The 24,264-nt window shown below is 41.8% G+C and overlaps 1 protein-coding gene across 4 annotated transcripts in view; it reads right to left on the bottom strand.

Moving 5' to 3' along the window:
* The window catches only part of LOC125463323 (inhibitor of nuclear factor kappa-B kinase-interacting protein-like), a 31,329-nt gene extending 7,686 nt beyond the window's left edge, over positions 1 to 23,643 (bottom strand). Inside the window, exons 1-3 of one of the 4 annotated variants that reach the window (XM_048554502.2) lie at positions 23,167 to 23,643; positions 20,364 to 20,481; positions 11,428 to 14,569 (exon numbers count right to left, since the gene is read on the bottom strand). In XM_048554502.2, coding sequence (XP_048410459.1) covers positions 13,862 to 14,569; positions 20,364 to 20,481; positions 23,167 to 23,321 — 981 coding nt within the window. In that variant the 5' untranslated portion in view covers positions 23,322 to 23,643 and the 3' untranslated portion in view covers positions 11,428 to 13,861. The other 3 variants (XM_048554501.1, XM_048554504.1, XM_048554503.1) reach the window with 3 other exon arrangements.
* Positions 23,644 to 24,264: the final 621 nt, after the last annotated feature.

Below are 24,264 nucleotides of genomic sequence, written 5' to 3'. Positions count from 1 at the left end.
AGACAGTTTTGTATGTGAGGAGCGAGAGAGAGAGGGCATGTGTGAGGGAACGTGAGAGAGAGAGCATGTGTTTGATGGAGATAGAAAGAAAGTGTGTGTGTGTGAGAGACAGAGAGAGAGTCAGTGTGTGTCTGAGACGGAAAGAGTGAGAGAGAGAGAGTGTGTGTGTATGACACAGGGAAAGAGAGAGAGATAGAAAGAGAGAGAGTGTGTGCGTATATGAGACGGACAGAGAGAGAGAGTGTTTATGACACAGGGAGAGAGAGAGAGAGAGAGAGAGAGAGAGGGTGTATGAGATAGGGAGAGAAAGAGAGACTGTGTATGAGATAGGGAGAGAGAGAGGGAGAGTGTGTGCCTGAGAAGGAGGGAGAGAGAGAGAGACTGTGTGTATGTGTGTACGAGACGGGGAGAGACAGAGTGCATGCATGTGGGGGAGGGAGACAGAGGGAGTGCGTGCATGTGAGCGAGTGAGAGAGTGTGCATGCCTGTGAGGGATGGAAGGAGGGAGGGAGGGAGAGAGAGAGAGAGAGAGCATGTGGGTGTGAGGAAGTGAAAGAGAGAGTGCGTGCATGTGAGAAAGTGATAGCATTGTATGTGAGGAGCGAGAGAGTGCACGAGTGAGGGAGCATGACAGAGAGAGAGCATGTGTTTGAGGGAGAGAGAAAGAATGTGTGTGTGTATGAGACGGAGAGAGGGATAGTGTGTGTATGAGATGGAAAGAGTGAGAGAGAGATAGTGTGTGTGTATGACACAGGGAGAGAGAGAGATAGAAAGAGAGAGAGAGTGTGTATGAGACAGAGAGAGAGTGTGTATGAGAGGGAGAGAGAGTGTGTATGAGAGGGATGACGGAGAGTGTATGAGAGGGAGAGACAGAGGGAGAGAGTGTGTGTGTGTGACACAGAAAGAGTATGAGAGTATAAGACGGGGAAAGAGAGGGAGAGTGTGTATGAGATGGAGAGAGACAGTGTGTGTGTTTGAGACGGAGAGAGAGAGTGTGTGTGTATGATTCGGGGAGGGGGAGAGAGACAGAGAGTGTGTATGAGGGAGAGAGTGTGTGTATGAGATGGGGAGAGAGGGGGAGTGTGTGTGTCTAAGCAAGAGAGAGAGAGAGTGTGTGTGTATATGAGACGGGGAGAGAGAGTGTGTAGGAGACAGAAAGGGAGAGACAGAGAAAGAGAGAGTGTGTGTGTAAGAGATGGGGAGAGAGTGTATGAGACGGAGAGAGAGAAAGAGAGATAGTGCGCGTATGACATAGAGAGAGACAGTGAGTGAGTGAGTGTGTGTGTGAAGGAGAGAGAGCATGTGTGTGTGAGAGGGAGAGAGAGAGTGTGTGTGTATGAGACGGCGAGAAAGAGAGTGTGTGAATGATGGTGAGAGTAAGTGTGTGTATGAGACGGAGAGAGAGAGAGAGCGTGCGTATGACACAGAGAGAGAGTGAGTGAATGAGTGAGTGTGTGTATGAGAAGGAGAGAGAGCATGTGTGTGTATGAGAGGGAGAGAGACAGTGTATGTATGATAGGATCTTTGTGAGAGTGTGTGTGTGCATACATATCTGTTTGTGTGTGACAGAGTGTATAGTGTGATGGGATCACTTGTAGTGCAACTTGAAGTCAAGATCCCGGTTGAGACCATCTTCATGGGTATCAGCCTCAGCTCGGTGACTCTGCAGTGTGTACTCCGAAATCTGCCTTGGAGGACGTTTACTCGAAGATCCAAGGCTAAATGTCCTTGACTGCTGAAGTGTTGCCCCAGTGGAAGGGAACATTCCTGTCTGGTGATTGTTGTGTGATGTCCATTCATCCATTGTTGTAGCGTCTGCATGGTTTTGCCAATGTATTATGCCTTGGGGCATCCTTGCCTGCAGTGTAGGAGATAGACAACATTGGCCGAGTCGCATGAGTATCTGCTGTGTATGTGGTGGGTGATGTTCCCACGTGTGATGGTGGTTTCCATGTCGAAGATTTGACAAGTCTTGCAGAGGTTGTCATGACAGTGTTGTGGTCAATGTTGTCCTGAAGGCTGGGTAGTTTGCTGCGATCAATGCTCTGGTTAAGGTTTGGGGGTTGTTCAAAGGTGAGAAGTAGAGGCATGGGGAAGACTTGGCAAGGCGCTCATCGTCATCAACAATGTGTTGAAGGCTGCGAAGAATATGGTGTTGTTTCTCTGCTCCCAGGATGTACTGGACGACAAAAGGTACCATATTGGGCGCATCCCATGTCTGTCTTCTGAGGAGGCTCATTACAGTATTTCGCTGTGGCACACTGGAACTGGCGATCGATGAATTGGACATTGTATCCTGTTCCTATGAGGACATCCTTCAACACCTTCAGATGTCCATCTCGTTCTTCCTTATCCAAACAGATCCTGTGTATGCGTAGGACTTGTCCGTAGGGGATGGCTGTTTTAACATGTTTTGGGTAGAAGCTAGAGAAGTGCAGCATCGTAAGGTTATCTGTAGACTGATACTACCTCTCTCACTAACACCGAAGCAGGATTGAGGCTTCGAAAGCTTGCGCTTTCAAATGAACCTGCTGGACTATAATCCAGTGTCATGTGATTTGTGAGCGAGTCCACCCCAGTCTAAAACCAGCACCTTCACATCATAAGAATCAGGTCAAGAGCTCCTGTCCTGAGAAATTTGTTTTAGAGATTGGGTGCAAATACGTTCAAGCAAAAAGTAAAACTGAACTGGACTTAAAACAGGAATAGAACAAAGGGAAAGAGCAAGAAAACACAAAATGAGAATACAGTGGGATTGGAGATACAGGAAGCACAATCTGTATGCTTTATTTAGTATCCAGATTTTATAAGTTTGTCAGGTACATTCCCGAGTTTACTGCCACTATGTTCAACTTTTCTGTCCCAATGTCAGAATGTGGATATTAGCTCAGAACTGAGGGGTAGGGGAGCCTGCAGGGAGATGGAATTGTTTTAGGTTGAATTGAATGGCAGTGCTTGATTACCATTCTTTGGGCGATTGAGATGTTGGCTGGATGACAGGCATATAAGCCTCTGACAACTGTCTACAATCTGGGTGTGAACAGTGTGGAGGAATAGGTAATCAGGAGGATGGAGCCCAGGTAATTGGATGAATGAACAAACGAGTGATCAGGTTAATGGAATATGGGTGATTGGGTGAATGGAGTCTAGGTGAATAGTGGGAGGAAGTCCGGAGTCCAGAACCAGATTAGAAGGCTAGACGTAAGGCAGGGTCCAGGGAAATCATCAGCTGCACAGAACATGGGAAGCCAGAATAGAGGTGACTCATCCTCTAATCAGGTAATTGAGGTTTGATTGGTCCTTAAATGACCCTTCTGTAGCCTATGTACATTTTAACAATAACCTTTATTTACTGATTCAACACACAGAGTTGTGGATTTACACAATCTCCTCCAAAAGTGTGCTTGTAGTCATGTGATCTTACATCATCATCATATTACAATCTCTTAGGTTAAGAGCAGGAGCCTATTCACATATCCCACCCTATCTGCCCCATGGCTGTTTCTATTATTAATATATCTCCACCCCCTTCATAAAATCTCAACCATCACAAGGCCAGCCTCTGAGGCGGACTAACAACTGCCACTTAATATCATTCGGATTTGTTTCTAAGATCACTAGTATCATACACGCTCCCTTCTCTCACCTGGATTGTGCATTCCTTCTAATAGGTCAACTGCCATCATCACGATCAGAACAGTATGTCTATCTGTATGTTTGATTTACAATGTTACAAAAGCTGTTTGAATTTTCCATACATGTTGTGATGCTGAATGCAAGATGGCAGCTTTGTAATTACATTAATGTGAAGAACTACAGGCTTATAATTTGTATCAATCTTGAATTTTAGCTGTATGACACAAAGAGAACTTCTCATACATGCATTTCTGCCAAGGCTTCATTTTCAATTGTGATGCACACTTTCCTGGCTTCCATTACAACCTTGAAGCATAATACACTGATTTACATTTTGCATCTTCCTGAACTTGTTGCAAGCACTGGATTGAAACTGTGGATGATGCACCTGCAGCTGCAAATGTTCGTAACAGTGGATCATAATGTCATAAGAGTTGTACAACATGGAAAGATACTTCAGTCCAATACATCCATGCTGACCAGATATTCTAAATTAATCTAGTCCCATTTGCCAGTATTTGGTCCATATCCTTCTAAACCCTTCCTATTCTTGTACCCATCCAGTTGTCTTTTAAAATGTTGTAATTATACCGGCCTCTGACAGCTCAGCCCATATGCGCACCACTCTGTGTGAAAAAGTTTCCCCTTGGGTCCCTTTTATATTTTTTCCCCTCTACCTTAAACTTTTTTCCTCTAGTTTTGAACTCTTTCCCCCCACCCTGCCCCCAAGAGAAAAGGCCTTGTCTATTTATCCTATCCATGCCCCTTGTGATTTTCTAATTCCCTATCAATGTCACCACTCAGCCTCCGACATGCCAGGGAAAATAGCCCCAGCCTATTCAACTTCTCTCTGTAACTTAAGTCCTCCAACATTGGCAACATCCTGGTAAATCTTTTCCACACCCTTGCAAGTTTAACAACATCTTTCCTATAGCAAGGAGACCAGAACTGAATGCAGTATTCCAATAGTGGCCGAATCAATGTCTTGTCCAGCCATATGCCCCACACTCAATGCATTGACCAATAAAGACAACCATACCAAAGACATTTTTCATTACCCTGTGTACCTGTGACTCCATCTTCAAGGCACTATGAACCTGCACCCCTAGGTCTTTTTGTTCAGCAACACTCAAGAACCCTAACATTAAAGTTCAGGCCTCCCTGTCCTACCAAAATAGAATATCTCATATTCATTTCAATTAAACTCTATCTGCCACTCCGCGGCCCATGGGATAAGGTCTCATTGTGCTCTGAAATAACCCCCACGATTGTTCACTACACCACCAATTTTTGTACTGTCTGCAAACTTACTACCCATTCCTCCTAAACTCACATCTAAATCATTTATAAAAATGATAAAACGCTGTGGACCCAGTGGTCACATGCCTCCAGCTTGAAAAACAACTCTTCACCATCACCCACAGCATAGTGGCCCAGTGGCTAGCACTGCAGCCTCACAACACCAGGGACCCGGGTTTGATTCCAGCCTCGGGTAACTGTCTGTGCGGAGTTTGCACCTTCGCCCCGTGTCTGCGTGGGATTCCTCCGGGTACTCTGGTTTCCTCCCACAGTCCAAAGATGTGCAGGCTAGGTGGATTGGCCATGCTAAATTGCCCACAGTGTTCAGGGGTGTGTGGGTTATAGGCAGATGGGTTTGGGTGGGATGCTTCAAGGGGCGGTGTGGACTTGCTGGGCCGAAGGGCCTGTTTCCACAATGTAGGGAATCTAATCTAATACGTCAAGCCAATTTTGTATCCAAATGGCTAGATCTCCCTGAATTACATGTGATCTAACATTGCTAATCAGTCTACCATATGGAACCTCGTCAAACATATTGCTGAAGTCCATATGGACAACCTCCACTACTTTGCCCTCATCAAATTTCATCACATCTTGAAAAAACTTAATCAAGTTGATGTGACATGATTTCCCCACACACAAAGCCATGCTGACTGTCCATAATTAGTCCTTGCCTTTCCAAATACATGTAAATCCTGCCCCTCAGAATCCGCTCCAACAACTTACCCTGACTGATGTCAGGTTCACCAGTTTATAGTTCCCTGGCTTTTCCTTATCACGTTTCTTAAATAATGGCACATTAGCCAAACTCCAGTCTTCCAGCATCTCAACCATGGTTATTGGTGATACAAATATCTCAGCAAGGTGCCCAGCAATTAATTCCCTAACTTCCTAAAACGTTTTGGGATACATCTGATGAAGTCCCAGGGATTTATCCCCTTTATACATTTTAAGACATACAACACCAACTCCTCTGTGATATGGACACTTTTCAAGATTTATAGTCATAGAGCAAGGGAACAAACCCTTCGGTCCAACTTATCCATGCCAACCAGATATCCTAAACAAATGTAATTCCATTTGCCACCATATGCCCCAGGTCCCTTGATCCTTCCTATTCAGGTCACACATCTACCTGACTGTATCTTCAGTTTATCACCCTCCCTGCAACTGTCATCCATCATACCACTAGCTTCTGTAACTTTCTCATTGCCTCTAACTGCCAGTCCAACTGATCCTTGTGATCCGATAGGATCTGCAACCAATCACTGGTGACGTGGAATCCCTAATCTCCCGCATCCAACAAGAAGAGCACATCACTCCACGAAAGACCAAGTTTGCAGCTTAATCTGCAGACCCAGAAAATAGCCCATTCTTACTGCTCAAAAAGAAACTGCTCCAGGCTTGCTTAGTGCCAATGTTTTTATATTTCTAAAGTTTAGTCAAGAAAGAGATCTCAATAAATACGCATGATCAAAAAAAAAAACTTTTCCCATTATTGTAGGTTTATGAAAAAAGGTTACACTTTAAAACTAGCCACTTCACTGCTCCCCTCTGTGAGCTCCCCAACACAGGTTTCTCCAAGGTCAGCTGTGAATTTCACTGTTCGTTTATTTTTCTTAAAACCGACTCATGTCCAGAGATACTTGAAACTAAACAGCAAAGTCAGCAGATGTGTAGGTTACTGCTGGGTCAGACAGTCCTGTAAGTTTCTTTCTCAGTTTAAATCACCTCCAATCTGGTCACTGCCTTTGTCTCCTTTCCTCCTTTTTAAAGTGCTATTGTTTACAGCTTTTTATTTCTTTGATTAACATTCTAGCACCACTGTTGGTTTGGGCTCAACAGCTCTTTCAATGGTTCACTGATTGCTAATAGATGGGATATAAATTTATCTTCCTGATTAACCATTCCTAGAAATTTTTGTAGCTCTATCACGTTCTTGGGTTGTGGAAATTCTTTGACCAGCTCCATTATTCTTGTAGCTTGCACCAAGTCTTAAGAACTTGATATTAGGCTTTGCAAATTCAGTTAGTGTTAGGCTTCCTCATCTTTTTTGAGCTATCCAAACTATGATCATGTTCTTCTTTTGTTGAATCACATATTAGAATATCACCTGCTAAGTTCCAAGGAGGACCAGGAAGCCAAAGTATTAACAGCGAGGTTAAACTATGCTGTTTCCTGCCCCAAATGGCCAATGTCATCTGAGTGGACTTTCTAAGTGATAGTCTAACGTACTTGACACAAATGCACATCATCCATATGGTACATTATTGCATCATGTCCTTGAAGTATCTGGGGTAGTTGATGGAATTTTTCATACAATATCATTTCTTTAAAGATATAAACTGTCCTGATTTGTAACTGAATTGCCATTCCTTCACTGTCACTGGAAAAAAAGTCTTGGCGCTCCCTGTTTAACAGCCCTATGGATGTACTTGCACATCATGGCCCCTGGCTGTTCAAGATGGTTTGCCACCACCTTGCCAAGGGCAGCTAATTGTGGCCTTGCCAGCAATACTCACATTGCATGAAAGAAAGGAAAAAAAAAAGTCACTGGAATGCCAGCATTTAATGTTTATCACTAATTAACCTTGAGAGTGGTGATGAGCGAGCCTCATGAACTTCAGTGCCTTGTGGTCAAGGCACTCCCAAAACGCTGTTACATAGAGGTACCAGATTTCAACCAGCAGGAATGAAGAAATGCAAGTCAGCTTAGAGAAGAACCTGCAGTTTATGTTCCCATGCGCTGATTTCCATTGTTTTTTGATATGGTCAAAATCAAAGCCTTTTTTTGTTCAGATTCTGCCAAAAAGCCTTGGAATGTTTCTTCAAGGAATCTTGTAAAAACTTGTAGTGGTGAAGGGAGTGTTTAAACAAGGTGTATATCAAGCAGACTGCTTTTCATGTCTGCATTGAGTTTCTTGAGTGTTGTTGGGACTTTACCACCCAGGCAGGTGGCAAGCTTTCCATCCCATTCTGACTTGTACATAGTGAGCAGATTTTCAGGAGTTAGGAGGTGAATCAGGCTCTATAGAATCAAGCACTCCAGCCTCAGATTCTTCCAGCCACAGTAATTATGTTACTGATCCAGTTCTGATAAATGTGAAGCAGAGATTGATGGCGGGAAGACTGGCAGTAGCAGTGTCAATGAACATCAAGGAAAGCGCACCAAGCTTTCGAATAGAAATGGTTATTATCTGATATTTGTATGGTATGAATGGTGCTTGCTATTTGTCCAGATTTTGCTGCACTGTCTGCTGCACAGACTACTTAAGTATATGAGGAAAAGCACGGTACTCAGAATCTAACTAAAAAGTTAGGTTGTTATTCAACTGGTCTGTGGGACAGTTCTCTCAGTTTTGGCACAAACAAACAAAGAAAACTACAGCACAGGAACAGGCCCTTTGGCCCTCCAAGCCTGTGCCGATCAAGATCCTCTGTCTAACCTGTCATCTATTTTCTAACGGTCTGTGTCCATTTGCTCCCTGCCCATCCATGTACCTGTCCAAATATATCTTAAAAGACGTTAACGTGTCTGCATCTACCACCTCAGCTGGCAATGCGTTCCAGGCACCCACCACCCTCTGTGTAAAGAACCTTCCATGCATATCTCCTTTAAACTTTCCTCCTCTCACTTTGAACTCATGACCCCTAGTAATTGAGTCACCCACTCTGGGGGAAAAAGCTTTTTGCTATCCACCCTGTCTATACCCCTCATGATTTTGTAGACCTCAATCAGGTCCCCCCTCAATCTCTGTCTTTCTAATGAAAATAATCCTAATCTATTCAACCTCTCTTCATAGCCAGCACCCTCCATACCAGGCAACATCCTGGTGAACCTCCTCTGCACCCTCTCCAAAGCATCCTTTTGGTAATGTCGCGACCAGAATTGTACACAGTACTACAAATGTGGCCGAACCAAAGTCCTATACAACTGCAACATGACCTGCCAACTCTTGTACTCAATACCCCGCCCAATGAAGGAAAGCATGCCATATGCCTTCTTGACCACCCTATTGACCTGCGTTGTCACCTTCAGGGAACAATGGACCTGAACACCCAGATCTCTCTGTTCATCAACTGTCCCTAGGACTTTTCCATCTACTGTATAGATGGCCCTTGAATTTGATCTTCCAAAATGCATCACCTCGCATTTGCCCAGATTGAACGCCATCTGTCATTTATCTGCCCAACTCTCCAGTCTATCTATATTCTGTTGTAATTTCTGACAGACCCCTTCACTATCTGCTACTCCACCAATCTTAGTGTCATCAGCAAACTTGCTGAACAGACCACCTACACCTTCCTCCAAATCATTTACATATATCACAAACAACAGTGGTCCCAGCACAGATCCCTGTGGAACACCACTGGCTACATGTCTCCAATTTGAGAAACTCCCTTCTATTACTACTGTCTGTCTCCTGTTGCGTAGCCAGTTTTTTTATCCATCTAGCTAGCACATCCTGGACCCCATGTGACTTCACTTTCTCCATCAGCCTGCTATGGGGAACCTTTTCAAACGCCTTACTGAAGTCCACGTATATGACATCTACAGCCTTTCCCTCATCAATCAACTTTGTCACGTCCTCAAAGAATTCTATTAAGTTGGTAAGACATGACCTTCCCTGTACAAAACCATGTTGCCTATCACTGGTAAGCCCATTTTCTTCCAAATGGGAATAGATCCTATCCCTCAGTATCTTCTCCAGTAGCTTCTCTACCACTGATGTCAGGCTCACCGGTCGATAATTACCTGGATTATCCTTGCTGCCCTTTTTAAACAAGGGGACAACATGAGCAAATCTCCAGTCCTCTGGGGCCTCACCCATGTCTAAGGACACTGCAAAGATATCTGTTAGGGCCCCAGCTATTTCCTCTCTCGCTTCCCTCAGTAACCTGGGATAGATCCCATCCGGACGTGGGGACTTGTCCGCCTTAATCTCTTTTAGGACACCTAACACTTCCTCCTTCCTTATGTCAACTTGACCTAGAGTAAGCAAACATCTATCCCTAACCTCAACATCCGTCATGTCCCTCTCCTTGGTGAATACCGATGCAAAGTACTCGTTAAGAATGTCACCCATTTTCTCTGACTCAGCGCATAACTTTCCTTCTTTGTCCTTAAGTGGGCCAATCCTTTCTCTAGTTACCCTCTTGCTCTTTATATATGAATAAAAGGCTTTGGGATTTTCCTTAACCATGTTTGCCAGCAATATCTCATGTCCTCTCTTAGCCCTCTTAATCCCTTTTTTCAGATTCGCTCTGCATTCCAGATATTCTTGCAAAGCTTCGTCTGTCTTCAGTCGCCTAGACCTCATGTATGCTTCCTTTTTTCTCTTGGCTAGTCTCACAATTTCACCTATCATCCATGGCTCCCTAATCTTGCCTTTTCTATTCCTCATTTTCACAGGAACATGTGTCTCCTGCACGCTAATCAACCTCTCTTTAAAAGCCTCCCACATATCAAATGTGGATTTACCTTCAGTTTCTCCCAATCTACATTCCTCAGATCCTGCCGAATCTTGGTAGAGTCTGCCTTCCCTCAGTTTAGTACTCTTCCTTTAGGACCACTCCTATCCTTGTTCATGAGTATTTTAAAACTTACAGAATTGTGGTCGCTATTTCCAAAGTAGTCCCCTACTGCAATATCAACCACCTAGCCGGGTTCATTCTCCAGCACCAGGTCCAGTATGGCCCTTTCCCTGAGTTGGACTACATACATACTGCTCTAAAAAAACACTCTGGACACACCTTACAAATTCTGCTCTGTCTTGCCCCTAACACTGAGTGAATCCCAGTCAATGTTGGGAAAATTAAAATCTCCCATCACCACCACCCTGTTTCTCCTACACCTTTCCATTATCTGTTTACATATTTGTACCTCTATCTCACGCTCGCTGTTGGGAGGCCTGTAGTACAGCATTGTTACTGCATCCTTCCTATTTCTGAGTTCTACCCATATTGCCTCACTGCTTGAGTCCTCCATGGGGCCCTCCTTCAGTGCGGCTGTGATATCGTCTTTGACCATTACTGCAACTCCTCCACCCCTTTTACCTCCCTCTCTATCCCGCCTGAAGCATCGATATCCTGGGACTAGTTGCCAGTCAATGCCCTTCCCCCAACCCAGTCTCGGTAATAGCACATTTCCTAAATTCTAACAAGAAGTCTGTTGAGGTGGCCGGGTGGATGTGGTTTTGACACATCCGTTGGGTAACTCATTTATCGTATGAGGGAAATGAGTTGGGAACAAATAACAAAATTCATTTTAAAAATAGCTTGCATATTGAGGATAAATCAGCACCTGATTCCATTCCAGCATGTGTGACACCTAAAGTTATTGAAGATATTTTGTACTGAATCAGACATTTGATTTAAAGTAGAATGGAAAACTGATAACCATTTTTGATTCAAAAGTGAGCAAAGCAGAAAATAAAACCTTATTTAATTACTATTAACAAATCTGAAAAGCAAACAGATTTAAATGTCACATTTCGGCACAATGTAAATTACAATCATCCCCAAGAATCAAATTCTTCAAATTAAAACAACAATTGCTGGAAAGACTGACCATTTTAGGCTGCATCTAGGGAGAGAAAGCCTTAACATTTCAGTTTGATTATTCTGAATGCAGAATTTTTTATTTTCAGTTCATATTTATAGGTTTTTTTTCAGTTTATACTTTTCTTCTTATTCAATGTAGCATATTAATGATAAACCCATTTAACATTTGCTTTATTATTGTCACATGTACCTAGATACAGTGAAAAGATGTGGTTTGCACACAATATAGGCAGATCATACAAAGTGTATAGAGTAATAGAACAAAGCAAAGAATACAATGTTACAGCTGCAGAGAGAGCATAGAGATCAACACTAAATTTAAAACTTGAGCCATTCGTTCAGAAGTCTAAAAACAGCAGGAAGAATCTGTTCTTGAATCTATTCGTAAGTGTGCACAAGCTTTTATATCTTCTGCCCCAACAGAAGAGGATGGAAGAGTGTATAAGCAGGGTGAGAGGGGTCCTTGATTATGTTAGTTGCTTTCCTAAGGCATAAGTATATAAGGACTACAGTGGGGAGCTGAGTATACAGCCTTGTGGGGCATCTGTGTTGAGGATTCTGGTAGATGAGGTATTATCACAATCTTCCTGACTGTGATCTATGGGTCAGAAAGTTGAGGATCCAGTTATAGAGGGGGACCAAGGCCTAGGTCTCATGGTTTAGAGATGTTTGTTTGGAAATATAGTGTTGAAGGCAGAACTGTAGTCAATAAATAAGAGCTTGGCATAGGTATCCTTGCTATCTAGATCTTCCAGGGATGAGTATGGGGCCAGGGAGATGGTGTCTGTTGTGGACTTATTGCGCTGGTAGGAGAATTGCAAAGGATCAAGGCAATCGGATAGTCTGAAGTTGAGGCGAGCCATGGCTAACCTCTCAAAGCACTCGATAATGACAGAGATCAGAGCCACCCGGCTGCAGTCATTGAGGCAGGTTGCAGGATTTTTCTCTGGCAATAGGATTATGGTGGTCTTCTTGAAGTGGGTGGGGATTTCAGACTGTGTAGTAAGGAGAAGTTAAAGATGTCTGTGAATACTCATGCCAGCATGTACCACCCTTAGCAGATTCAGGACAGTATTTTCCCACGTCATGGATGCAAAATTCGTGACAGGGCATGGAGTGGGGCAAACAAGGAAGAGACCTGGAACTTTACAATAGCCACCAGTTTTCACATAATCCTTGCACTTTTCTCTCTGATATAGGAGCACATTGGTGGCAGAGGTACTTAGTTCAATTAGCTGGAATTTCATGTGCAGATTGTAAAAGGAGATGGAGACTGTACTGTGCAAGTGAAATTTAATTAATATTGGCAGAAAATGGCAAGCATGTCATATCCTCATCTTTCAGCCCTGTTTTTCAGCATGGAATTTGAGAAGATAGATGTCTCTAATGCTATGTGCTACACGTTCATATCTGCTTCCTTAATGTTAGTGGCAGCTACAGTGAGTGCTTCCTTCAGAGGCTCAGCAACACTTTCACTGTTTGCACACTGGGATCTGCTGCTCTTCCTCAACACAAGCATCACGGGTCTGATCTCCCATCTCCGAACCCACAGATCTTCTTAAAGTGGACAAAGATAACATGGCAGTCTATCCAAAATGATGCCTTGGGTATATGGATACAAACAGGTTTGACGCGGAAATGGTAGTGTCATCTTAGAATTTTGAAAGTCTGGAATTCCAACTTCAATCCCTGAACAGTTAAGTTTACTTTGTGGGCTGTCTGCCTTTTTATTGAACTTTTGAAATTATGTTTAATAGCTTCTTGTCTAATCTGAAGCTACCACTCGCTGTACAGTAGTTCAATTTCCCAAAAACACATGGTCGCGGATTGCATAACACAACTTGCTAGTCACAACAAACATGTTTTGTTCAAATTGCTGTTTCACTCATTAAATGTTAATTTTATGTCAGTGATAATATCTAATGTATGAACAATGGCTAAAAATAAACATGATGATTTATTTTTAAAGTTACAAATTGTACTCTTCCCGTAGCTCTTACTCTAATTTTGAACATCTAGAATGTCTTCCAATGAATTTCAGCATTATGTCCAAGGCAATCTTTTGGGCTGTATCATTACCAATAGACATGTCTGGTAATTTCTTTCATCAGCAGTTGAAGTCCAACAGCCGGCACTCGATGCCGTTAAATTCGCACCAATGGAAATTTCCTGTCCCCAAAAGCAAAGCTCGAAGTCAGCAAAACAGTGCCTCATGTATATCACTGTTCAATTGCATCTGTGTGCAGAGTTTACTGGAGCAGTGACTTAAATTGCAGAAAGCTTCTCCTGGACTCTTCCTTCTTCTTGTTCTATGACACGCCATAGCAGTAACTTTCATGGCATCCAGAAAGTCTACTGAGTTTTACTTTGCACCATCAGACAATAACATTTCCAGCTCTTTTTTTATGTCCAATATCTCAGTTACTACTTTCAGCATATTGTCCTCCAAATTAAATATCTGGACTGTCATGTCTTCTATTTTCTTTTCAGTGCTTAGGAGTTCACTGGATATCTTAAGAACAGAGTGGACACCATTATCAATTATGGGAAGTTGTTTTTGACATTCGTTAAGCTTAGGTTCGTAATCAGAGAGTTTTTCTACTAACTCTTTATTCTTTGAAATCAAATTGATCTGTTGTTCAACTAATTGCTCAATGGTTTTCGTATTCCAGTTTGCTTGCTTCTCGAGGCCACCCAAGTCTTCCTCCTCTTGCCGCTCAATTGCCTTAGTATTTCTCATTGTGCTCCCTTCTAAATCTTCCATCTTTTTTGAGAGATCCTTCACACCTTGTTCAACTATATTAATTTCCGATGAAATTTTGTTATGCATGCTCTTTGACTCTGACTTCAAGTTGGCAATCTCGCCATTTATTTCATTTAAACTTTGTTTCCAGGTGTCTGAAATATTTTGAAAGTTTTTATTGACAAGCTGCATTTTTCTCGCTATCATCTGTTCTTTATTCTGTAGGCTAATCATACTGTTACGGAGCTCTGACATCTCCTGTTCGAAGAGGGTCATGTCTGAGCTGGATGACAGTGCTTTCTGCAGGACTTCTTCTGATGATTCCAGCTGTATCCACAATACAAAACAGGGCATATCTACTTAATCAGCAATAAAAAGTGACTAAATTCATTCTGACATAAATAGTAAATGTACTTATTACTAATCAGCATCTTCTCCTTTCCAAGAATTTGACTTCAAAATATCATCCTAGAAATTTGTTTAAGCTCACTTTGAGGTGCAGAATGGACAGTACATTCAAGCACATCCACTTAATGTTGAGGATGTCAGATACCAGGCTTCACTAAGATTTTCACTAAATTGTGGGCACCTGTTATTACTGCACAGACAGTTCACAAGACTCTGGAACTGCAGTTTGGATCAGTTTTCAGAATAGAAAATGCTGTTGGAAAACAGGAGGAAGCAGATGCAGGCCAGCAGCAACAGCCCACAGCTGTGTAAGAGTACACAAAGAGCCACAGTGCTTATGTTTTTGGTGTCAGCCTCCAACTATGCATTTAAAGACCATTCATTACACCACAGAAGAAACCAATGAGATTTTACACATCAGTGACTAAATCTTCTAGAGTCTCAGACATAAAAGAAAATAATGTCAGCTGCTAGTCCTCTAGAACTGTTTTTCAAAGAATTCACTTTATTGAAAATAATTCAAGAATTGTTTCAGACATGTACTAAAGTGTGCAATTAACGTGCACAACAAATGCAGCACAATACTGAAATAACAGGGCAAACAAGATTTTATGAGTCTGAGTTTAAATTATATAAAGAGATCAATTCTCAAAATCCATGTTCAGTTAATGCAGTAATGTTCAAGATGTTCAAAAAAGTAATCCAATCTGATGGCAGGAAAAACAACATGTAACAATGTCTGGAGGAAAGTTTCAGATTCTCTATCATTTTTGAAGGTATTAATCAATACAATTGGGCATAGACTACCATTAATGTTACAGTAATATAAAAGCTATTTTGATAGCATTTTTGAAAAAAGTCAAAATGATCTTTTTCACTATCATATTAGCCCTATGCTACGAAATAAACAGAGGTATTAAGGTGGCGCAGTGTTCTAGAAAACACCCTTTCAACTATGGTATCTCAGATTGAGTTCAGTCAGACCACAGAATGAAAGCCTCCTCTGTTTGATGGTTCCAATCTACTTCTTAGTAGGCAGTGGCAATAGGCACAGAAGAAACGTGTACTCATGCAAACATTTATTGGCACTAAAATGGTAAACTCACTTAAGACAGCTTATATGGTAACAGATGCTGGAAAGGGATAAACGAGCGCTCTCAGTTTGTATCACAATTTTGAGCGGCAGAGTAGAGATAACTCTCGTTAAAGTATAACTAGTTTGCATCTCTATCTGAGTGAACAATCCTTGATGTATAAATGTCTCATGTTTCTTGATATGTGAAACGGCTATATTTGTAAATTAAAGCAAATTATGTTTTATATGCATGTATGTCATGAATGAAGCCTACTAAACCATTTGTACTTTATTATTTACTTTGTGAAAAATAAACTGAAGGATGTTTTTAATGTTTTTTTCCTCTTTCCTTCAAAACCACTCATTAAAAGGTTTGCCTTTGGTTGAAAACTAGCTTCAAAAATCAGATTTCCTGGTAATTGAATACCAGTACTGTCACAATTAACATTATCTCACTTACATAACGAGAACATGCCAATCAAAGACAAACGGAGATAGACTTCTGCAGGATGGCTTGCACAGAGATTAGAAACTTGCCTGTATGTTGGCAGATGATGTAGTACAAGAAACGTAAACTGATAAAAAGGTTAAATCGCCATAGGTCTACAAAGCCATTGGCTGCTCTCCCATTAGAGGGATAACTAGTGGTGAGTTTAACCTGAGGGTCACCATGCCTCAGGTGAGGGGAGAGGTTCAGAAGAAGTGTTTCATGTTAACCTCAATCAGTGTGGGAATTGACTTCACACTGTTGGTGTCCCACTGCACTGCAAACCAGCTGCCCTGCTGACTAAGCTAACTGACCCCCAAAAAACTGCTATAAACACTGTTTAATATAACGTGACTGGTAATGAATATGAATCTTTTGGTCAAAGGGCATGTTTCTGCATAGTGTCCCAGAATAAGATTCAGAAACATTACCATTAACAGGCAGGTATAATCAAATGTTATGGCTGTTATAGTGCTGGCAATTCAATTCTGAAGTCCAACTTTTTGAAATAAGTTGGCCCATCAATACTGGTCAAAAAAATCGCAATACGTTTCCCAGTTAAGTGTGATACAAGAATCAAAAAGATTTCTCAATCAACTGTTTTAAAGTATGGTCAGTACATCCTCAAATTCTTCAAAGTATCAAAAATATTTCAACATGATGTCCTGTACAGACACTTTTCCTTCAGTATTAGAACTATCTTGCAGCATATGCTGTAAAATAGCTATGCGAATAACAGTGCTTTCATTTTATTTCTTATGACTGAAAATATTTTAGATTCTGGGCTTACAAAAGATTAGCATCCTACACAGGATCCCCCAACATCAAAAACCATAATTTGAAAATCAACATCTAGGCAAATCCATTAGAAGGACTCAATTTGAACACAAAATCTGCCTTCATGGATCCAAAGCTAAGTATAACTCTTCAAATATTCATAACTGCAAATCTCCTAGTGGATTCTGCCGATTGCTTACCATAACTTCAGCAGAAGCCACTTTACCTACCGCAACTACCTAGAGTTTCTACCTATCTTCGAAAGTTGTAGCAGATCGGAGAATCAAAGAAGTTCTTGCCAAAGTCTTTATCTACAATAAAGCACAGACTAGTTTAACGATGTGTGGACTGCACAAAATAGCTTTCATCACAAGGTGTTAATGCTAATTATCTAAGAGTAATCCAGGGAGAAATTATTGAAGAGTACAATATCACAATAGTACCGGAGATATTTCATCCAACTAGTGGCTCAACTAAAAGAAGGCAGTTCACTCCCACTGATACATTAAGAGGAATATTTTCACTGATTGGTATTTGTAGCACAACTGCTAACATGCTCTTCACTTTTGTGTTTACAGTTTTGCTCCAAAGGAAGATTGGAGAAAATCTTCCGTGTATGTTTACATAAGAGACAACGTTGTTTCCTTTACCCATTATTTTCAGAACATTTTTCAAAACATAAAATATAAAATTAATCACAGTGAAGCTATAAAGGAGATTAGATAGATCTTCTACAATTCCACACTATCACTAAACAGCCTTATCTTTTATCAATCTACACTGGCAGTTCTGAGGAAGGGTCACCGGACCTGAAATATTAACTCTGCTTTCTCCTTCGTAGATGCTGGCAGACCTGCTGAGCTTTTCCAGTAACTTTATTTTTGTTCCTGATTTTTTCTTTTGGTTTTTATACTGTAAGTTTTATTGTTGACCCAGATTTGCAATGTGCATTACAAAAGGCAAAGAATATCTACTAGCAAAATGAAGTGATAAAATGATCCAACAGAATTCTGCTTGTCCACTATAGGCAAACAGCTGTGTGTAAGAGACCCATGCCAAAGTGATTATGTTACTTTGATTATCTCCTTTGCAAAATAAACTGGAGCAAAATCTAAGTATGCAATTTCTACAGATTTCCCCTAAACCCATCCTATGCGCATTTCAAAAGCACTGCAGAAACACCCTAGTTGGATGTTTACATTTCTTCTTCAGAGTTTCCACCAAAATTGTGGTTGAACATCAGTTGGACCGCTGAAGTTCTACTTACTGCTTCCAGACATGAAATGATTCCTAGAATATGAACATAAACAGTAGGTGTGCAATTCTGTTGGAAAAATGGTAATGTCAGCGAGGCAGGGCTGAACAATATCAACTTTAATATTTGTGTATTTAAGTAATTATTTTGAGATCAAGAGGAAACCTTATGGTGTTTGAGGGGTATTTGTTCTCTTGCTGCTCACCTCTGTCAGCAAGTTAATTTAGCTTGCAATAACCTCAGGCGGCATCAAGAGTAACAATCCATTTGCAAAATAAAGGCTTGATTTAAAGGACTTTTCTTTTGTCCAATGTTTTCTCATACACTTAAGCAGTCGTGATTTCATCTTTTATAATCATACAAACAACTCTGCAAAACTACAGCTATGCTGTACGCTTTGAACTGCATCCAACCATACAGTATTTTTTCCTTACATTTGATAGTTTGTAAATGTGTGGCAAAAATATAAATTAATTACCATTAAAACAGAATACTGTACTGCCATAGTTGTAAGGCATTTTACTCATTTGAATATCAAAGAAATTGTGTTTTTGAATGCCTGGTAATCAATCTGGCAGAATATTGCTCAATTGTAACAATTGCTAATTGTAACAAACAACTTCAAAGCAATATATTATACCTAGAATGGATTGAGATGTTTCTAGTAAGCAGAAAAAGCTATGATAAAAATCTCAGGTCTGTTCTTCCTAGAATATTCAAATACTCCAGTAACTACACACTGAAAACATGTATTAGTTATTAAGATGTAAAACCACTTGTCTTTATAATCCCCTATGTACAGAACCTAATTAATGATATCCTTAAGAATTACAAAGCAAACGGATCACATTCCTTGGAAAAATTACAATACTAGCAAGACCAAACTTGAACGGAAACAATTATATTCATACTTTGCAGGAAGTGGAATAAAGTCCTAATCTGCAGGTTTCACTCTGGGCTTAACTAATTGCCTTCACTTGTTTAGTGACACCACATGCAAGGCCATATCCAATTTTCAAACTTAGATGCCTCAAGTACAGAAGTTCTTCAACACAGAATGGACTACCTCAGACAGTACAGTGTTAGTTACAGACATTGTAGCTGAATGGAAATTTCCACCCTTAAAGGCAACCAAAATAATCCAAAAACATTTGGAGAATCTTGTGATTCTAGCCCACTAATTAGGTGAATTCAATTTCACAATTTTTCTTGAAATTTAGGTGGATTGCCTATGCTAAATTGCTCAGTGTCCAAGGATGTGCAGGTTAGAAGGATTAGCCATGGAAAACGTAGTGTCACAGGGATAGAGTAGGTGGGTTCAGGTTGGATGCTGTTCAAAGGGTCAGTGTGGACTTGATAGACCAAACAGCCCGATTCCATGATTTTTGTCTGGAATGCTACATTATCGATGCTGGACCAGATCAACTATGCTTACAGTGAATATTATGGATGCCCATCTCTTCTCCAAGTTTAGTTGCCAACGGTTGGATGATGGACTTCTCACAGGGGAAGTATTGCAGTGGTCTGCCATTGTCTTCTGCAAGACAGTGCAACAGGAAACTCTTGTGCTATTGCCATCTGCCATACTCGAAGGATTTACAGGCTGATAATCAGTCTGTTAGGCCATCTTAGGATCACAGATCACAAAGTCCACACTGACCCTCCATACAGCATCCAATCCAGGCCCAGGCCCTCTGCTATCCCTGTAATCCCTCATTTCCCTTGGCTAATCTACCTGGACAAAATGGGCAATTTACCGTGGCCAATCCACCTCACCAGCAAATCTTTGGACTTTGAAAGGAAAATGGAGCACCTGGAGCAAATCCACGCAGACACAAGGCGAACGGGTAAACCCGACAAACAGTTTCCCAAGTGTGAATGAAACCCAGATTCTTGGTGCTGGGAGGCAGCAGTACTAACCACTGGCCATCAAGTTCTCATGTGGGACCCAGACCAGATTTGAGAGGAATCCTATCACTGCACCACAACTCCTCCTTCTGAATACTGAGTAATGATTCTTACCTGAACTGGATAAAACTTCTCTTTTAAATTCAAATTTAATCCACCATGTACCTTTTTTTACTTAATTTTTTTGCAACAGCTGTTTTATCACATTTACCTTTTTTGAAACTTTGTTAATTTCATCTTCCAAGGCCTGGGCAGCTACAGATTTCATGTACAGCTGCTGATATTTTTGTTCCACATCAGCGAACTTAGCTGACTGCTGGAACATGAGCCTACAAAAATAAAAGACAAATTTTACAATAATGAACTTATTAACAATTTGGTAGCTGAATCTTCAAAGCAAAATCAGCTGAAGGCCAACAGTTAAAGTCATCATGGTGATTATAGCTTAATCTTTGCCCATTTTAACGATATCAGTTTCACACATGTGGAGTTAAGGGATAAACAAACAGGTAGCAAAAAGTTACACCATCAATTCTGCATCTCTTCAAGTCTTCCCTGTTCAGTACAAAAATATAAACAAAAATCAACTGCCATGAACCTTGGAATTATTATTGATGACCTAACAGTGCATCATATTTTGGCCGGTGATCCACATCTCATCAAGGAAGCAGTCAGTCAATGCTTTGACTTTCAGGTAAAAACAAAATGCCAGAGAAGTTCAACAGGTCTGGCAGCATCTGTGGAAAGAGAAACAGCTAATGATTCATGTTCATTCCGACTTCTTAAGAATGGAGCAGAGTCACATTGATTCAAAGTTAACTCTTGCTCTCTCCACAGACGCTGCCAGATGTGAACTTTTCCAACATTTTATGTTTTCATTTCAGATTTCCAGCAGTCCTTTGTTTTTACTTTGGTTTTCAATACTGCAGTTGTAACTTGAGCAAGAACAAATTAGTATAGAATTACAACACTCTTCATTGTCACATGCACTCGTACAGTGAAAAGTTTGTAATGTCACCTCTTGGCACATCTTAGGCACAGGCTATGTTCAGACAGATTAAGTGTGGTTACAGAGTTAAACAAAAGGTTAGCATAGAAACAGTTTAAAAAGTCCAGACTGATAATAGAAAGTGACCATAAGTACTTAAGGCTCCATCCCTCGTCAACATGAGTCCATGCTGCCTCCTCATGCCAGCCTCCATTCAGAACTGGCTGGGCTGCCCCTCGGGCTCTAATCCTCACCCATTCCACCGCCATTTGGGTACTGGCCTGCTCACTCCACCACCACAGGTCTCATTCTGCAAACTGCCCCGTGCTTACCCTGCTGCCGCTGCTAAACTCAGCTCCCACCCTGGCTCCAGCTGCAACTGGCTCCCACAACTCCATTCTTCAGTTAGGACAGGCAGTCAAAGGTCAAGGGTGGGGGAGAAGAAAAGCTACGAAGAAGACAAAAAACAAAAAAGGAAAAGGAGCATGCAAGTAAAGAAACTCCAATTGGAGCATCCTACTCTGCCACTGTCTTGAGCTTTTCAGGATTTTTTAAAAAACGTGGTGTTTTTAATGGTTTCTCTAGCCACTCTCTTCGTGATTGCTTTGACGAAAGAACATAGATTAGCGTCAGAGTTGTACAGCACAGAAACAGACCCTTAGGTCCAACTCATCCACGTCAACCAGATAGCCCAAATTAATCCATGTGGCTGCATTTTTACCCATATCTCTTTAAACCTTTCCTATTCATGTGGACATCCAACTGCCTTTTAAATGTTGTAATCTTGAATAAAACCAGAAAATGTTATATTTTCAATTAATCTAACAGAAACTGGGGAGAGAGAAACAAAGGTACCCTTGTTATGGTTCTGGAAATGAGTCGCCAATCTAAAAAGTCAACTACGATTTTCTCTCCACCTATGCTACCTCTTTCCAGCATGTTCTGCTTTTACTTCGTTCCAGCGTCCAGTACAGTATCCTTGTAGCGGTGGCCTCTGGACACCACAGTAGGATGGAGTGTCACCTTCCCTGATCAGACAGTGATGGATGAACTATGATGAAGGGTCTAGGCCCGAAACGTCAGCTTTTGTGCTCCTGAGATGCTGCTTGGCCTGCTGTGTTCATCCAGCTCCACACCTTGTTATCATGAATTCTCCAGCATCTGCAGTTCCCATTATCTCTGATGGAAGAACTACTTGTTGGCAACTCTCACAATCCACTGAAGCACGTACTGGTTTCAGATCGCGACGTGCAGCAGATCTACACAAACCGGCTGTGGGAAAAAGTATGAAACTTTTCGAGCGGATTGTCCAAAATTAAAGCGACGTGTCTTCGGAATCGACCCAACCGAAGGATTCTTCGTCGCTTCAACTCGGGCAGAAGCAAAAGTTTTAGGGAGCCCGGGGTTCACATTCTGTTCGGTGCAAGGCGTCAAACCTGCATTTTTTAAAAAAACGGTCAAAACGACCACGTCCACACATCTGCTTCGCGGTCTTTACAGGGGAGAAGAATGTAATAACCACCTCCAGACATCGCCTCCCACTGGATTCAACCAAATCTCATCATCACATTTTTGCAGCAGGAATACGAACAAAAATCTCCCATTTTTTTTGCGTGGGCCCTCACAATCAGCAAACGCGGTACGAAGCCAGTTTGTGGAGCCCAATTCCACTCAATTTGACAGAGGGCGGGAAAAAAAACCCACAGCCGGTTTCTTGAACGTTTAGTTTGACAGGAAAGATGTTAAAAATCCTTTCAGCTCATTGGAAACCGTCCGTCCGGTTTTGTGTACATCCTGACTCATCGAATGTAAAAAGGTAGACAAAGAGTAACTTAAAACAAAAAAAATCTCTCTCCCAGTTCCTTCAGCACTCGAAACAATTCCCCCCTCCCTCAAAAGCTTTTTAAATGAAGCGGAACATTACCCTACCCGTCCCCCCATGGTTTTAAATGAAGAAGGAACGGGGATCCACAAGTTGTCGAGAGACAACAGGGGAGAAGAGGGCGGGCTCCCGCCGTTTCCTTACCCCGCCATGGCCGCACTGGCGAGTAGCGACAGCAAACACAGCACATTCCTCACAGGGCCCTCTGACACCTTCCCTCTCGCAGCCTGCTCCCTCACTCCGTCGCTCTGCTTGCAGCCGGCCACGTTCTTCTTCCTCTGCTTCACTTCACTGGACATCTTGCAACTATAATCCCCGCCCCACGTTCAACACTTTCTCACCAAATTCCGGCGGCCAAGAGGCACTCCCCACCCCCGACCCAAACGCGCACCCGGCGAACATAAACCAGTCACTTTTGGCCTTTTTCTTTTGTCTCTCCAAGAGTTTCCTTTGACCCAATGAGATCTAAGATCTTGCGAGTTGACATGCTAGAGAACGGGAGAACTGTCAGTCTGTAGCAGACACGGGGTAATTGGACTGTAAATGGACTTTAATCCGCAGGAAATTTTCTGGGTAGCTGGTTTGACTCTCACCATGATTCAGTCATAGATCGGAATAAATGAGGACCGTGCACAATCTGCGTGAAAACCCATCTAGTTCACTCATGTGCAGTCTGATTCTTAGCTGCCCACTTGAAAAAATTGACCTCCCCCACCCCCTCCTATAAAGAATAATGGAAACCTAACACAAAACAAAGAACTGGGTATGCTGGACATCTGAAACACAAACAAAAATTACTGGAGAAACTCAGCAGGTCTGAAGCATTGGTGGGAAGTAAGCAGCTTTAAATTTGGAGTTCAATAACTCTTCGCTCTGCTGAAACCTGTTGATCCAGCAACAGCCCTCAACTATTATTGCAGCACTATGTCTCAAACTAGTCAAGCAATAGTCTGACAGTTATACCCAGGAAACCATACCTGCAACACTGGCCCTCACATTGTCTCAGAGGTGATGGCACAGTTATGCACAATCAGGAAGGAGTTTCCCTGGAAGTCCTCAACATTGAAGTATTGTGGCATTTTGTCAAATAAGTGCAAAGAAAACTCCTGCTGAATACCTTATACCATCCTTCCTCAACAGATAAATCAATGCTCCTTCATGCTGAACACTACATGGATGAAGCACAGAAGTAGCATGACAGCAGAATGGACTCTAGTTGGGAGACTTCAATGTTGACCAAAA

The sequence above is a fragment of the Stegostoma tigrinum genome, chromosome 25 (genome assembly GCF_030684315.1).
Source record: "Stegostoma tigrinum isolate sSteTig4 chromosome 25, sSteTig4.hap1, whole genome shotgun sequence".
NCBI classification, from domain to species: domain Eukaryota; kingdom Metazoa; phylum Chordata; class Chondrichthyes; order Orectolobiformes; family Stegostomatidae; genus Stegostoma; species Stegostoma tigrinum.
The sequence above is the reverse complement of the archived record's forward strand: the minus strand, read 5'-3'. Positions and strand labels throughout refer to the sequence as shown.